At 32.2% G+C, this 18199-nt stretch overlaps 4 protein-coding genes across 4 annotated transcripts; 2 read left to right on the plus strand and 2 right to left on the minus strand.

Annotated features, from left to right (window-relative positions):
• Positions 1-2521: 2521 nt before the first annotated feature.
• On the minus strand, positions 2522-5716 carry HELRODRAFT_63586 (hypothetical protein; the record flags this gene model as incomplete). The annotated part of the gene is made up of 7 exons (XM_009011563.1): positions 2522-2695; positions 2893-3129; positions 3696-3779; positions 3997-4244; positions 4597-4679; positions 4969-5137; positions 5380-5716. The coding sequence occupies 7 exons, from the start codon at positions 5714-5716 to the stop codon at positions 2522-2524; spliced, it is 1332 nt and encodes a 443-aa protein (XP_009009811.1).
• A 785-nt stretch (positions 5717-6501) lies between these two features.
• HELRODRAFT_159697 (hypothetical protein) lies at positions 6502-7472 on the minus strand (the record flags this gene model as incomplete). Its single annotated transcript, XM_009011564.1, has 4 exons — positions 6502-6602; positions 6751-6865; positions 7028-7095; positions 7316-7472. 4 exons carry the CDS (start codon positions 7470-7472, stop codon positions 6502-6504), a joined length of 441 nt encoding a protein of 146 aa, XP_009009812.1.
• A 1893-nt stretch (positions 7473-9365) lies between these two features.
• On the plus strand, positions 9366-12796 carry HELRODRAFT_159698 (hypothetical protein; the record flags this gene model as incomplete). The annotated part of the gene is made up of 6 exons (XM_009011565.1): positions 9366-9402; positions 9779-9924; positions 11181-11317; positions 11469-11817; positions 11994-12201; positions 12765-12796. 6 exons carry the CDS (start codon positions 9366-9368, stop codon positions 12794-12796), a joined length of 909 nt encoding a protein of 302 aa, XP_009009813.1.
• A 3485-nt stretch (positions 12797-16281) lies between these two features.
• HELRODRAFT_159699 (hypothetical protein) lies at positions 16282-18170 on the plus strand (the record flags this gene model as incomplete). Its single annotated transcript, XM_009011566.1, has 2 exons — positions 16282-17103; positions 18120-18170. The coding sequence occupies 2 exons, from the start codon at positions 16282-16284 to the stop codon at positions 18168-18170; spliced, it is 873 nt and encodes a 290-aa protein (XP_009009814.1).
• Between the last annotated feature and the right edge of the window lie 29 nt (positions 18171-18199).

Genomic DNA, 18199 nt, shown 5'->3' on the forward strand with positions numbered 1-18199 from the left:
TATGTTTTGTTTAATTAACGAAAAACAAAAATATTGTATATATGTATAATAATAATAATATTATAATAATAATAATAATGACAACAGCAGTGATAATGATAATAATTTTTTAATTTAAATATTAAAATAAAAATTTTTATATATTGTATATATTATATATATTTTTTGTTTGAATTTTCAAAAATGGCTCTTAAACATATTTTTTATTTATTCCAAAAATAATTTATGACTGGTTTAAAAAAAATCTGTATAAAGTTTTTCCTAAATAACTTTTTTTTACCATTTTTTCAATATAAACAACGTCATTTTTTACTGTTGTCAACTCTTCTTTTACTTATATTCAATTCCCATCTACTTTTCGTTGTAGCTTCTAGTTTCTTTTCGTCACGGTAGTGAGGGGATACTAATTGAGGTGTCTATAATATCAGACGGTTGCAAGCCAAGTCCAAGACAAGATCTCTGTTGTCCGGGACCAGTTATTTGCTGATGATTGTGCACTGGTTGCACACACACAAACGCTGTTCAACCGCTTCCATATAACAGCTAAGAGATTTGGACTTACAGTCAGTCTGAAGTAAACTGAGGTCTTGCAGACCAATCTCCTAATGGCCCATGTGATGGCGGACGACTCGCCTCTCGATTCTGTTGATAGATTTTGTTATCTAGGCGGATATATCTCCAACAGCGCTACTATCAATGACGATATTACAGCAAGGCTGCTTTTGGTATGCTGACCGGATGTCTTTGGAAAGAGCACGGAGCATCCATCCATCCATCTACCATTGTCACATTCGTAGACTCGACCAGTTTCACATGAGGTGTAGTAGATAGAAAGATAGTTGTTTAATTGTCATGTTAAATTGTCATGGTATGTGGATGAGGAAGAAGATGACGATAAAGAAAATGATGGTTAGGATGATGATGAGGAGTATGAAGATGATGAAGATGAAAATGAGAGTTTGCGCTAGATAATTTGTTAAGTTGCGTGTAAGCAAACTGGAAAGCAATCTGTTAGCTACGTCACAATTCATCCCTCCACATATTTGCTTCAAAGATAGATAGATGCATGGCACTTGCATGTAGGTTTTTGTTTACGTGTGTGTTTATGTTTGTGTGGGTATTTGTGTTTGTTTGTATGTATGTTTGTTTGTTTATATTTATTTGTATGTTTTTTTAAATGATTCCACTTTTGTTTTTTCAGTTATAAAGCGTGCATGTATGTGTTTGTACGTGTGCGTGTGTTTCTGTTTGTATTTGTGTATGAATGCGTTTTTTTGTAGTGAGTAACAGGAAAACCAACCAGTTAATTGCTAATCATATCTTTCTGTGTTCAAATCATACACTTAATTAGGATTATGACAATTTATGTATTGTTAATATTTTTGTTCTTTCAAAATCACATTTAAAGTTTGTTACTATGATATACATTATTAGCAACATATATTGTGTATTAGCAACATATATATTTTTCCTTTAATTCATTTATTCATTCATCCATTCATCTGTTCATCCATTTATCTGTTCATCCATTTATCTGTTCATCCATCAAGCGAGACCCAATAAATTTCCATGCATATGTATTCAGCGCAATAATTTCATTAATGCAATAGAAAGCGCAGCTTTGCCGTATATATTACAAGAATTTTTTCACTTTCCTCTTCTCCCCCCCTCTCTCTCTCTCTATTTCTCTCTTTTCTTTCTTTCTTTTTTAAATCTCTCTCTCTCTCTCTAATTTATTTTTTTTTCTTTCTCCTTCTTTTTCTTCTTGATTTTTAATCTGATTACTCAAACTTTCCTATCAATCAATGAAACAGGTTTTTTAGTTTTTCTGAATTTGTTTTAAAGATGAAGATATAAAATATACATGATCGTGTGTACGTTTGAAAAGTGTGCGTGCGTGCGTGTGTGTATATATGTATGTGTGTTTGTGTGTGTCTGTCTGTGAATTTGCTGTGTGTGTGTGTCTGTGCGTGTGTACTTCACGCACGTGATTATGTGTGTATGTATAAATTTGTACGTGTTTGTTAGTATAGGCTTGTTTGCGGCGCAATTGGTATGAAACTAAAAAAACTAATAATAGTAATAACCATAACAATAATAAAAATAATAATAATGAAATGATTTTTGCTATTTGTGTTTCTTTTTTATGATAGGTATAAAATCACAGTCAGCAAAAAAAAATTCTAAAACATCTGAGATTGAATTTCCTGTGATTAATACTGTAGAAGTCAATGTTTGATCTCATTAATATTATCGCTCTGGTTTTTAATTTATCTTTAATTCCGTTATTATTATTTGAAATAATTATTTTTAATACGGTTTAATATGCTTAGTAATTTGATATCGGTATTGGTAACACTGGCAAAATTTGTTATGTAATGCTTGGTAGGAATTAATCAACGTCTTTACTTGATAATAGTGTTTATTTTGAAATATTAAAAATATTTGAAGGAAGAAAGTGATTTTTTTGGGCTGTGTAAGAAGAAGAAAAAAAGTCAAATAAAATAAAAAATGAAAAAAATCAACATCTTTTGAATAATTTTTTCATCCGTTCCCTTTCCACAGCCTGCATGTTTTTCATGGAGGTCTCCGCCAGTTTCAGTTTCTTTACGGCACCCTTGTTCTTCGGGTTGAGTAGAGTGACTTTCTGAAAATCATTCAGGGCCTCTTTGAAATTTTTCATACCTGTGTTGGCCTAAAAAAAACATATCAAACTTTTTTTCAATTATTTCATTTTTAATTTTAAATACCACTTTTCATTTATAATACTCACCAAAGTGCCTAGACAGATCACTCACCCAGCCAGTAAATGAGAAAATAATTTCTACAACAAGACTCAAAATCAGAAATGAAAAATGAATGGAAATGTATTATGAACATATTTAAACAAACAATTCCTCTTCTGAAATATGCCTTTTCACTGCAGGGGTCAATTTCAATGGCCCTGGTGCACGCGTGGGCGGCTGGAAAGGGCTGATCCTCAGAAAGATGGCAGATGGCAAGGTTGAGGTATGAGGAGAGGAGGAGGTCCCTTCTTACTTCCTGGTCCATTCCAGCGTTCAGGTCTTCGAATTGTAGGTAGTCGATGATTTTTTGGAAAAATTTTATGGCCAGCTTGAACTTTCTTTGCTGTGTAACGTTTGAATTATATCGGATTTGTTGTGTGACGAGGAGAAGTGTTGGAAAAATTATTTAGTTTTAATGCGAGGAAATTTTGACTTAATAACGATAATGATAATCATAAATAACAGTAACAAAAACAATAATAATTATGAAAATAATTATACAAAAATATTAATTTCATTATGGTTGTTGTTTTTGAAAGCATCAAGAATAACAACACCAATCATCACGATCAATATGTGACCCAGCGCTATAAGGACGCCCATCTCACGCAAGAGAAAGGAAAGTTATTATTAACGAAGGGATGATTAAAAATAATTTCTAAAAAATAATTTTTTTTCTAAATACCGAATGTTTAAATAATAATGCTAATCAAGCTCAAACGCACACACATACACACACATACACCCGCACACATACACACACACACACATGCTAACACAAACACAGAAACGCACACCCATAAATGCACTCACACCAGAAAAAATTTTTTTTATATTTTTTATATACACTATCCAATTCATGCTACTATTCGAATTTGTGTACATCACAGTAAAAGATTGTCTAACTACTTGAAAATAATGCAATCCTTTGAGTTTGTCTTGCTTTGACTGCTCCAATTTTTCTTCCAATGTCATGTCCCAGAAATCTTTCGCCTTTGAAAAAATTATAAATCATTAAAAATACGAAATTATGCTAATCAAATAGATACCACTGCATTGTTAACTTAAATTGCATTGTTAACTTAAATTTCTGTTTAATAACTTTTCCGTAAAAATAACATCATTAAGCTTTCCTTAAAAAAAATGAAAATTTACGTTAAAATTATTCGAACAAAGAACTGTACACAATTGGAAAAGTAAAATTTCATACTCTGGAACATTCGAGCAGTCGGACATCATATTCCAGATCTGCGTTAGGAGGAATAGCAAACTTCTCACATCCATGCTCTCCAAACCCAACACGACTTTTCAACTTCAACCTCGCTTTTTCGCCCCGAGAAAACCTCAAAAGAGCCTGCTCCACCCCTTCAACCACCCCTTCCTCCATGCCCTCTCCGTGAATGAAAGTCACAACCCTCTCATCGAATATTCTACCTTTGTAGCGGCCGATCAACTCAACTGAGTTTCATGGTTTGGTTCGTAGTTGTTATTAATTTGTTAAATTTCACGCCTGATTTACAATTTTTTTTACATTGATTTTCAATTTTTGATTTACACACGGTGAGTTTTAAACCCGCGAAATCGGTCAGAAAGAAGCATCTATCAAATGTATTTTGAATATTTTCCAATGGTTGATTAGTATCATCATGATATCATTTATCTATCAATTATATGATATCATTCCATCATCAACCTATCTATCAATTATATGATATCATCCCATCATCAACAAAAACATCACCAGATTGTAAACTGATTAAGAAATAAAGTTAACAATAAAAGATAACTGAGAATTCATTCGCTATTTTACCGGTACATTTGGCGCCATCGTTAGGTATTCCGTACGACTCCCCTGACTCCATCGCGCTTTTGCATACGCACAGGTCCCCATCACTCGATACATCCACACCTTAGCAGTCAACGTTTGTTCATTATTTCATCTAGTGTTCCATTCCACTTTTCTTATCAATGTTATTTATCACCAAAGTTCTTTTTTTTAATTTTTCAAAAGTTATTTACAGAATCTTCAAAAGTTTAAACTACGTTCCAATGCCTTTCGAAATTAAATTTTAGACAGTTCTCTTAAAATAACTTGTGGGCAAGTGATTGTTTAGGTCATACGGAAACAGGTTATTAATTAGAAAATAATACGTAGAATTTATAAAAATTATTCTCTGTAAACCAACCATGCCAAGAAATCAGCTTAATCTCAAAAACAATATCCACTTCCTGATGTGCCCCATTTAATAGTTCCTCTGAGGTAAGGCCGTAACATGGTCTGCAGAGGAACAAAGCTACCTCACCTTCCAACATCGTCCCAATGCCGTGTTCACAGAGAGCAATGGTTTTGCCTGCAGTAGTGCAAATTTATTGATTCATTTTTTTTTCATTCTCAAAAATCAATCTCTGACAAACGCATTATGTTATTATTATGTTAATATTTTCAGATAATATTCGAATTTGCATTATGTTATTATTATGTCAATATTTTCCGATAATATTCGAATTTGTATGTAAACTCCAAATTTGTAAAACTATTTTCGAACATGAGTTATAGAACAGAAATGTCTAAACAGTCTCAAAAGTTACTCACTCTCTCCAAATTGAAATTCAAACGACTTGTATCCTTCATCAATGACCGACCCATCGACCAGCCACCTTCTATACTCCATGACAACTTCATCACCAGGAAGCGGTTTATTTGATCCCAGACCAAGTACGCTTATCATTTTCAAAATTCCTCCATCCTTATCTGGAGTTACATCGATTCCACACAAGCGCAAAATCTTAATTCTCTCGAGTATGTCGTATTTTTTGTTACTGGCGGAAATATTGGACAGTTGTTTCAAGTCGGTTTGGCTTTCATCCAGTGAGAGATTGTGGAGCTGGGCATCAACAAATTTGTCATCAGTTACTGGGTTGGCGGACATGTTGGTGTTGGATTCGCTTGCTTCCATCTTCAATGCTTCTTCTCAGTTCACCAGTTTTTTAAAACTTTACAGAGAAAGAACACTTTCGCGACGAATGATAAAATAAACTTCGCCAATAAAAGCAAGACAGCAAATTTTAAATGCCTTATTGTCCCAAAATATTAAGCAGGCACATACGAGAATAATTTTCAAAGAACGGCTTTCTTAAACAATAACATACACAAAGGTGACGTCATGTCTTTCAAATAATTTTGTTATTTAACGGTGTCGATTGAAGGCCGGTTTAAAATACCAGGTAATGAATTTTGTTGTTGAATTCATAGTGGACACATAATAACATAAGCTGTAAATCATTTCTCCCTCATATATTTTCTATCTCTTTAGTGTACTTCTTTTTTTCTAAATTTTCACTATGGCGACCAACAAACTCTTGGTGAGTTTATCTATTCTAATCGGTACTTGGCGGTTTGACGGGTTTGACGAGAGAAGCCTTTAAATGTCCATTGGTTGACCATAACACAACTACCGCAGGCGCAACATTCAATTTTGATTTTGAAAGAAACACTCGAACAAAATTAATGTCCGTTCACTCTCGATCTTTCGAAACATAATCAACTGAAACAAATAAGTGAAAATTGAACAGTAGCTGTTTTCATTACCAAAGTGTCTGATGAAAAACGAAATGATAAATTATACGAAATAGAACTAGTCATAGAAATATTTATTTAAAAAAAAGAAAAAAGGAAAAAAATTCACTAAAAAAATGGAACAATCCAAATAATTCATTACAAGGACTGTTTTGAACCGAAATCATTAAAAAATATGGAGTGAATTTGCGAAATGGCACATCTGCAGATGATGATCCAAACAAATGCACTGATCACTCCTAGAATTGAAGTTAATTGTCAAGTTGTTTTTTAATCATTTATTTAACAAAATTGAAAAAAATCGACAAAGAATGACAAAATATAAATATAAAAATTAATAAATAACATAATGATATCACAAATTTTATATAAGTTTGAGATTGCTACCTGAAGACCCAGAAGGCATGGAGAGTAGAGAGCTTATGGGAAAAACCCACTTTGATTCAATCTCAACAACAGGCTCTGACTTATACATCCATATAACAATACCAGAAATCAACAACTGCAAAGAAAAATCAGTAAATTTATTTCAATTTTCTCACTTTTCGTCCTGTTGTTTATACCAAAATTGAAAAAATGTGAAAAATATTGTGAAAATGGTAGTGAGTCATTAGAATATTTTTAAATAATCGACTACATACAACCAAATAAAAAAAACTAGAACCTGAATGAAATTAACAATGAAGATGAGGACACATTTTCTTATAACAATACTTTGTGATCTAGCTTGAGCTGCAAATATAAAATAATTTTAACCTAAAAAAATATTTAATATAAAATGAAAATTAATATATTAAAAAATACCTCTAGAAAACAATCTTTACTAACAAATTTCACTAATTGAATAAAAAAATAATATTATAATCTAAAAATATGGCAAAAACTAGCAAAAGTTTAAGAATTGTAAATAAAAATTAATTAAAAATGTAGGTAATTTAAAAGTGAAATTAACATATTTTATTGGATTCAGTAGATAATTTTTTAATCTGCCTCTCCAGTCTGGCATATTTGGGAAACTCATCGACCATTGGGATGGATTTCAACTCTTTTTTCAATTCAGCAATTTCAGTTTTTCTATTTTTCTCCTCGACTGATTCTTTGTAGAACATTTTCAAGATCTATTGACATTAGATTAGAATTAGATACCAGAGTATTAATAATACTTATTAGAATTAGATATTTATATTACATTTTTTGATTTGATTATACATTATTTATATCATATATTTTTAATTTCAATTAATTATTAATTTATTTTATAAATATATTTAATAAAAAAATTACTAGTTGCATTTGATAAATTTACAAGTTATTAAAGTTTTAAATTCAAACTATCTTTCAATTTTAATTAAAAATTTAATTGAACAATGTCTGGTAATTTTGCAATAACAAATTAAAATTTTAAAAAATAAATAAATATGATATAAAAACTTTATATTATAAACTTTTTTAAACTCACAAGTAAAATAATGTTGGTCGAAAACTTGGAAATGAATAGCGTAGCAATAGAGAACAAAATAACAAATAAAAATAAAGACATTTCAAATAATTTAAATTATAATAAATTGAATTATAATAAATTAAATTTTAATTAGTAATTAAATTATAACAAACTAAATAACGAAAACAACAAATCTTTGCGATGTTTGTTTATTATAAAAAAATGAACTCAAGTTTAGAAAAAGAAAGACCATTCAATTGAAGGAGTAGACATCAGACATTTACTGTTGGTGGGACCATTCCGACAAAAATTTTCATCTGAATTTTTTGAGTAAATTATTTGACTTTTCATAAAACTTATTTACAATATCAATCATTATTTAACCATTATTTGCAATATATAAAATCAAGCCGTGCGTTTAAACTGCCCCGTTCATAATGTTCCGTAATTTTTCATTTTTGAATGATACCAAAGCAACTATTACGTTTTGCCCTCCTTATTAACATCTCGGAATTGTTTGTAGATGTTTATGATTTATGTTTGTTTGTGCTTCAGCAAACCTTGCAAATTTTTTGTATGAGGTATGAGTGGATGGATGGTTGAATGAATGAATGAATGAATATGAAAATGAAGAATTGGAAGAATGAATATTTCATCGATAGTAACGTACGATTTAGTTATAATAGTATCCCGCCCTTGCAACCGTCATATTAAAAATTTGCTTATAGCTACAGGCATATCATTCTCCCTCCACATGTAAATGCATGTACTCATTAGCATCAATTTTTTTATATCACTGTCCGCGAGTTAGCTTAGTCGGCAGAAGTGTCATGTCTGTAGCAGTTACGCGATGGCAAGATGGTTCGAATACTGTCCGTCCGGAACTTATAAACTGTCATACACCATTCGCGTACGATGCGATGCTTGCGCGTGCATACGTAATGTACATGTGAGGCAATAAGTTATTTTATGAAACTTCACTCTGCAACATTCATCTTTTTTATTTGTAAGTTTATTAGATAAAATTGCTATAAAAATATTAAGATAAATATTAAATTTGAATTACTTTTCTTAATTCGTGAACTCATACTGCTATTTTACGAATTGCATTACTTAACAGAATATATTTTAAATTGAATACAAATAATTGCTGACAATATTTGTTGTATGGCAATTTTGATTTAAAGCTTTTACTTTCAAAAACAATATTTATTAGGTGAAAAGGCTTCACAAAAAGATAAAATGTCACTTTTGTGTTCCTAGCAGAGGTGGACATGGGTTGGGTTAACCCATGGGTTGGGTTGGGTTGGGTTGGGTCCAAATTTTTTAAAGTTGCGTGGGTTGGGTTGGGTTGAAATTTTCAAATTTTATTATAAATAATTTATTTCTGTATTTTTTTTATTCTTAAACGAACATTTTAACTAGTTAATAATCGGTGTATTTTATATCGCTGTAATATCATTGTATCTTTGGTCTATCGTTTCCACTTTCTTTTTGTGATTATTGAGTTGAGCAAAAGTTAACTTCTTTCTGATCGAGAAAATTAGTTTTATTTACAAGTATGGCAGAATCAGAAGAAATTCAGCGTCATTTGAGAGGTTTGTGTGATTTAAATTTGCTGAGTTTGCGAAAGTAAAAAATGTAATAAATTTCACATTAACATTTTTACATTTTTTATGTTTTAATTCCTTTAAACTTTAAAGATTTAATTGTTATTTTTCATAATTTCAAATCTCTTCAGTCTTTACACTTTACAGTTACACTTTACAGATATCAGAATTTTTTCTTAATTGCTCATTTTACTTATTTACTTGATATTCATGTTTCATTTTCTTTCTTTTTTCTACCTAGAAATGGTTTATTTTTCAAATTTTAGTTGGGTGCTGTTGAAGTTTAGAAATCACATTCATTAGATAAATTTAATTGATTGATTGATTGAACATACTTAAGTATTTAAATATTTATTTTTTCCAGAAAAAACAGGGAGGTTTATATTAAAAGCACCCACAAATTTAAAATCAGAAATCTGGCAGAAATTTCACATGGTTTTTCAAAAAAAGGAAAATGATGATAGCGAAATTCCTGTGAATTACTATTGTGCTTGTATTAAGTGCAATAAGGTATATCAATTTAAAGATTCATCAGGTAAAAACTTTGGCACTAAAAATCAGCAAGAACATATCAAACAATGCTTGAAACGAAAAATTCAACTGTCTCCTCAAGAATTAATGATGTTGAAGCATAGACAGATCTTTTTCTGTGTTGATGGTTACTACTCATTCAAATCTGTTGAAAATAAAGGGCTTCTCAATTTGATGCAGAGCTGTGTTGAGTTAGGTGCCAAATATGGAAAGTTTGATGTTTCTGACGTTGTTGTGGGAAGAAAAACCGTGAGTCGTGATGCAACATCAGTTGCAGCCTCAGTTGTAACTAAACTTGCTGAACGGCTTAAAGATCCGATAGATGATGGCAGTGTGTCGTTGTGTATTGATATGTTTACAGACGACTTTCGTAAACAGTCATACCTAGATGTGCACTGCTCCTGGATTGATCGTGACTTTACAAATCACCATGCAGCACTTGCCGTTCGTCACTTCGGAACCTCTTCACACACTGCACAAAATATATACACTGTCATGAGCAACATCCTTAGTGAATATGAAATACCAATTGATGAAGTCCCATTCACTACTGATCACGGCTCAAATATCGTTGCTGCATTGAAGTGTGGGGTTCGAGTTGACTGCATGTGTCATCGCTTGCACACTATCCTAACGTGTGCTTGGAATGATACTAGACGGCAAGAGCCAGAGGCTGCATCATATGAAACTGCAGTTAGTGAACTATGCCGCTTTGCAAAGCAGTCAGTTGGCATTCAAGAGCAGCTTCCCAAGTCACTAAAGCATGGAGGTGACACGAGGCCTTGGGTGTCAATGCATCGTCGTTCTGAAGCTATAGAAGCTAGCTATGAAAAACTAGTTACTGTTCTGACAGCCAAAAATCGTCTAGAGCTTATTGCGTGTGTCAACAGAACATTTAACAAAGAAATTTGCGATATAACAAAAGCAATTTCAGATATATTCAAGACATTGGAGAAGGTTGATGAGCCAACTTTGAACCTCATAGGACCATCATACTATCTACTAATAAAGAAGTTTGCCCCTGCTGTTCGAGACTCGCTTCCAATGAAAACTTTTAAAAAAAATCTGATAAAATATATGGATGAAAAGTTTTGGCAGTCTATTGTTGCCTTACATTGGATGGCATCATTTTTGGATCCATCGTTCAAGAAGTTTGACTTCATACCTCAGGTATAATAGTAGTAATTATTATATTCCCAATGACATTAACTAAACTAACTTGATTTTCTTTTTAGATTTCAGCCGAAGAGAAAAAATTTAAACGCAACTTGATGGCTGATCTGGATGTTTGGATGATGACAGAGTTGGATCTTGTTGCTAACAAGATGTGTCAGCGCAGACATGCTGCTGGAATGGAGTCGAGAGTTGCTGGGTTAGATTGAATTATTCTGTTGATATTGTAGATATGTTAAGATGACAAATATTGTGTCATACATTACCAAGAATAATTCTGCATATTACATATTTTAATTTCACTATTTTCTCTACACAATTATTTTCATTTTTTTTGTTCATTATTTCAGTACATCAGCACAGCAGGATGTTGAAGATGATTACACTCAGCCAACCAAGAAAGCACGCTTTGATCCTTTTGCTGACCTACGGGATGGCTGTAGCTCATCAACCAGTAAAATTTCAACTGCTGAACTTTCAGGTCATGAAGAATTGGCTAGATACAAAGCTCTGAATGTTCCTGCCAACCACAAATCACTACTAGCTTACTGGCAAGACAATAGCAAAGACTTTATACTTCTTTCAAATGTTGCTAGACGAGTGTTATGCATCTCTGCCAGTTCAACACAATCTGAAAGAGATTTCAGTTCAGTTGGTCGCACAGTCACAGATGCTCGATCCAGTCTGTCGGCACGAAAAGTTGAAGAACTTGAATTAATTAGATGGGGTTGTCGAGCTTCCGTAATAGATATTGATAAACTCTAGTGATCACTCAGTGTGGAACAGTGACTATAAATCGATGAAGAAAAAATAAGTAAAATATTAGTAACATTTGATTTTTAATTAATTTTCATGTTATTTCATTACACTTGCAGTGTGATTACTTCACCAGTGTGTTTTATTACACATATGATCTTGTATTTTTGAGTTCTGCTTTTCAAATATCATTTGTAAAAATTTGCCTGTTTGGTAAAATTGCGACTCGTGCAGATGGGTCGTGGGTTGGGTCGGGTCGGGTTGGGTTGAAAAGTTGCATTTTCAGGCGGGTTGGGTTGGGATGGGTTGAGTTAAGTGATGGGTTAGGTTGGGTCAGTAAAAATGGACCCATGTCCACCTCTGGTTCCTAGAAACGCCATCTAAACAAAAACGTGATATTTTAAGTGATTGTTAATAATGAAAATAACATTCGTAACAACGGCCGTTATAATAATATTCGCTATCGATATTTTTAAGTTATCCGCAGATTAAAGTTGACGGAGATAATAAATTAATAATGAATTCAATAAAAAATCAACTTATATTAATTTGTATGTAGACGAAATCAGGTGCCTTCATCAATTAATTGAATTATCCCATTCAAGTATATATATTAAAGCTCACGGCATGCATACGCACACACACAAGACCTGTCAGTCGCCGGGCAGATTTTACCGTTAGCCATCAGCTGCCGAATAATTTTTTGGCTAGCCTAGCCAGCCGCCGGACGTTAATTTGAGACTTAAAATGCCCAGTTGTGACAAAATAAATTTTTAATGAATTTCATTATTTTTTAGCCTAAATTTCTTGTTAGTCGAAACTACTAAAAATATTCTGCTGACACGTCTAATACACACCACACACACGCGCGCACACACAAACACACACAGCCCATTACAAATCAGTGATGACGAGTACTTAAGTATTAAAATGGTACTTATATACATCTACTTAAGTACTTTTTTCAGTACTTATAAATAATACATTTTTCTTATAAATACTGACTAAAATAATTTGTTGAGTTAGATCAGAATCTTAGACATCGCTCGGAACGGCTCGGAACCGTTTTAATTTCTAATCTATCAGTTTTTTATCTATGCTCAATAATTTCTGTTTTTTGTTTAAATTCTGAATTCGGATGAAGATGGCGCGTGATGAAGAAAACTCGAAAATTTTGCCTTTAGTAGTTAGGAATTATTTTTTCGAAGTTGTTGAAGATGATGGTGACGTTATTGTTGCAGCTTATTCGTGGACAGCATGAAGCGCCATCTAATTTTTACCCTTTTAATTTAATTAGACTTTAAAGTAAAGTAACTGTTAATTGTTAATAATTGTTAATCTAATTTCTAATACTAATTCTAATTTTAATGATATCATCGACTAATCGCTATAATTTTATTAATGTCTTTTTTTGAGTAAAATCTATAATACATTTTGTTTGTTTTTTTTTTTATTTTCATATACAGAAGATTCATAAAGAAAAATATCTCATAATAATACATGAAAATAAAGATAAACTGATAAAATTTATCAGATTAAATATAAAAGACTGAAGCGAGGTGCAAATGAAGATGGCAGTCTCAACTCTACCTACAAAACAGTCAAATTTTATTTTTCATCTGTATCACATGGAAAGTAGTTAAATGACTTAATTGCTGATTTTGTTATTCTCGACATGCAAGCCACTTGCTGTTGTAGAAGGAGAAGGCTTTAGAGACAATTGGTGCATGATGTGAATCCTAAAGGCCATGTGATGTTTACAGAAACACTAAAAGGTATGCTGAACATGCGGTTCAACAACATGAAACAGATTGTTAAAAAAAAATTAAAAGAATACGAATATGTTTGTACAACTGCTGACATTTGGACACAACAGACTCGCAGTTACATTGGTGTGACTTGCCACTGATTCGATCCTGGTGATTTTAAGTGTAGTAGCATTGCACTCGCTTTTCGTCGTTTCTGTAGAACACATTCATATGACAGAATTGCAACCACGTTGGTGGCTATTCACAGCAAATTTGATCTTGATTCATCCAAGATAGTAAATGTTGTAATAGACAATGGCAGTAATTTCTTGAAAGCTTTTAAGAAATTTGCTGAACCAGGCATTTTTGATGATTTTCAGGCAGATTTTCAAGAAGAATTTAATATAAGTGAGAAATTTATGGAATGTAATACAGATGACAATTCAGGAATTTATCTTCCTTTTCATCTTTCCTGCTTCTCACACATTCTAAACTTGCTGGCTACAACTGATACACAAGCAAAGCCCTGATTAATAATGGCAATTATAAAGGAATGTATACATCTGTCTCCAGTAAGAGTGTCAGTCTCAGCAGTGCATCCCACCAGAGTTCAAAAGCTGCTGACGTTGTGCATGAGATCTTGGGTAGAAAAATTTACAAACCGAATGGAATATGTTGGAACTCTGAGTTTGTCAGCTATAATATTATACATAGCTTACAAGATAAAGTGAATATTGTGATGGAGCATCTGCAGCTGTCGAAGTTTTGCAATATAGAATTGAATTTTCTCAGTGAATGATTAGAACTAATGAAACTGATTTCACAAGCTTCAAAGAGAAGCTTCTGTGGAGTCATACTTTGGTGCTATCTTACCAACTATTCTAGTTATCCAAAAAAACTTGAATCGTTCACACCATCGCATGCTGCAACTTTAGTTTCGGCTCTTCGACATGGAATGATGAAGTGCTTTGGTGATATATTGGAGTTTGATAACAATTGTTGCATCAGTTAGCCATCTATTTTTTAAGATCAGGTGGATGCCACCTTCAGTTCACCAACAGGCCGAAGAGTAATTTCTGGTGGAAGTGAATCGAATCAATAGCCTCACAACTTTTAGAGAGGATAAAAAGTCCACATCAGGCACAAGTCGAGATTTTGATTTTTATGGTTTCCATGAACCTAATCCTGAATCAGGTTTAAACCATAAAGTAGAAGGGCTGCAATATCTCAATGACTCTTCACATGGTATGGAGCAACTAAAGAGGTAAGTGCAGTTATCTTATCAACCAATTTCAATGTTATGTATTATAAAATAAAAGCAGTTTAGTTATGGAATATATAAAATACATTTCAATTTTGAATTATTGAATAAAACTTATGTCTCCATTATATTCTACATAACAATAGTTAAAAACTTTAAATAACGTTATTCAGGTATCTTACTGTTGCAAGATTGTTTCTAAAATACAACACAACCGTGCCATCATCGGCTCCTGTTGAACGTTTGTTCAGTCAAGCTAGACTAATTCTTACACCGGAAAGAAATAGACTGTGTGATGATTCATTTGTCATCATGGACAATACATGAAACAGAAGCGAGTGAAAAGGTTCAGAAAAGGGCAACAAAGATGATCAAAGACTCTGAGGGAATGAAATATGAGGACCGATTAAGATTTTTACAACTGCCAACACTAAAATACAAACGAATAAGAGGTGATTTGGTAACGATGTTTAACATGTCGAATAAAAAGGACCAACGAAGTTTGCCGGAAATATTGAGAGCCACCAGACGAACAAGAGGACATAAGATAAGGCTTACAGCATTGACATTCCATACGAACTTAAGAAAAAATTATTTTGTTAATGGGACTATTAATATTTGGAATAATTTGAATGATGATGTTGTTAATTGCAGTGGTTTGAATTTTCTTATGAATGCTAAATTTAAATTCGATTGGAGAGCGGAGTTGAAGGATGACTATTCGTGCATGCTGTTCATAGATTTTGGATGATGGTATAAATGTTTGTTTTGACATGATTGTCTTTAAGAGAGGACGATATATATGATTGGCTGAAATTTGAATTTTTATGAAGAAATGAGGTAGTTGAATTAATAATAGAAATTATTCTCTTATATTTTTGTTTATATTTTTATTTTTGTTTGAGGTTTATGTATGAACAGAACATATTAACATATATTCATGTACATTGTTTATTTGTCAAAATTTTATAGTTAATTTTGTGTTGCAGGCATAGGCACATTTTGTCTTTGCCCATTTTTTTTGTAATAATTTGTGACTCTGTTGTTGCTAAAAGGAACAAACTGAACTGTGTATGACTGTTAATAAATAAACTTTTTGAAAATAAAGTGTCTGTAGTGTATTACAAATAAATAAATAACATTTTAATTTAATTTGATACAGTTGTCTACAGTACTTAATACTTATACTTAAGTATATTTTTTTACATTTTTGTTGTAATTGTAAATTACAATGCCATTTTTAATTTGCTGTCTATGGTGCTTTTAAACCCAAGGACAAACGTTGTAAATATTTATTGGTTGGCATCATATATAAAGATGATGACTGACACATAAAAATAGCTCCGATTTTACGACTCGTTTCCAGTTGTTAATCTTTCAATAAAAATTTGATAAAAAATGTCAAGAGGGAGATCTGAAAAAACTTTCAAATTATGCGTCAATAGACCAACACAACCTCTCACAAGTTGGACTGGCCTGTTGAGATATGATGTGATTTTGAAGGTCAAAAAAGGAAATCTTCGAGATGACAAATGTCCCATCTGTTTGGAAGCATTGGCTGGAACTAAAGATGTTGTCGTGTACCTCAAGCAATGTCTTCATCAATACCATCTTATTTGCCTAAAAAGGTTGTACGAAAAAAGCGATAAGAAATTGAAATGTCCGGTATGCAGGCATTATTATCGACTACCGCGTTTGGATCCCTCTGAGTTCGGAACTCTCTACGTATACATTTCAGAAGATACAGTGAGAACAGAATTTGAATATCATAGTATCGTGTTAAATATCATAGATATGCTGCATACCAAGGAGAGCATTGAAGTTGTTAAGAGGTTGTTGAAAGCGTGGAAACTCGGAAAATTATTTCATTTCGAGGAGGTGGTGACGCTGATGAAATGTGATTTTCAATCGATGAAAACCAAATTAGACGAATGGAACATCTTTCTAAGTGATTTCGTAGATGAATTCGCTGATGATAACGATATGTACGGTGATCAGGTCGACGATACTAAGTATAAAAGGTTTCAAGATCCTCCAAAATATGTCGATAAATTGAAAGAACGCATAAATCTTAAATTGGCGAGTCTCAAATCTCCTATACACATCCTGCCGACTCCAAAGTCTACTGGAATAATCCCGATAACAGCAACAAACAATTTAAGTGGCGAGATTGACAGTCACGGCCGACCTACAGTACTTCCCAATGTTTTGCTAACAAAGGTAAAAGACGAAGAGATCAATTAACACAAAGGCATATACTATAAGTTTGTGTGTGTGTGTATATATATGTGTGTGTATATATATATATATATATATGTGTGTGTGTGTGTGTGTGTGTGTGTGTGTGTGTGTGTGTGTGTGTGTGTGAATGTCATTAGTAATGAATTTTTTTGGTAAATAAAAACTAATTCGTCTTAACTATTTACCAGCATCATATCATACCGTCACTCGAATATTCAACGCACTCGATTCAAGACTGTTCAAGGGAGTGGAAAATAACAACAACCACGTCATCCATCCTCTACTACCATCAATCAGAACTACTACATGCAAGCATTACTATCAAGTCACCACTCAATCAATATATCAGGATAAGACCTTCGTTACAAGGCATCTTAAATATACCAGCACTTATCATTTACTCAATCTATAGCTTACCTTTTTTCTATCGCTCACTTGACTATCATACAAAGTCATAAACTTGTCCAATAATAAATTATTTTATTCATCTGTCATTTAAACCATTACTTTATTTTCAGTGGCGGATTTAGGGGCCATGGCCCCGTTATCATCAGTTCAATTCAAGACAGAGTTAAATGATAAAAAAAATTTTTGAGATCGACTCTTTAACAATAAAAAAAAGGCTGATTTATTATATTACTTTGATACAAGTTTATTTCGGAATATAATTCATATTTTAAACTTAAATAGTGTTTTGCGGCACAAAATAAAAATAATTCATGTTTTCTTAGTATATTTTTTTATTGAAAACTAATATCAACAAAAAGTAAATCAAAAAATATTATAGTCTTTACTTATTTTGACTTTTCATAATTTTATGTTTTGTTCGCAGTTTACATTTTATTCCATTTACGATTTGGCGCGTCTTATATTATTTTTTGTGTTTCATAAAATCAGTTTGCATTTGAATTCGTTTTAAATAAAATTTATAAAAAATGTCTTTTCAAAAAAGTAGTATTTTAAACTTTTTTCAACCGACTCCGGCAAAAAAACAGAAGCAGTTCGATGATCTCAATACAGTTGAGGCCGTTAATGGTAAAACCTAGATATTTCAATATATGCATATGAAATAATT

This window comes from Helobdella robusta (genome assembly GCF_000326865.2).
Source record: "Helobdella robusta unplaced genomic scaffold HELROscaffold_1, whole genome shotgun sequence".
Taxonomy (NCBI): Eukaryota; Metazoa; Annelida; class Clitellata; order Rhynchobdellida; family Glossiphoniidae; genus Helobdella; species Helobdella robusta.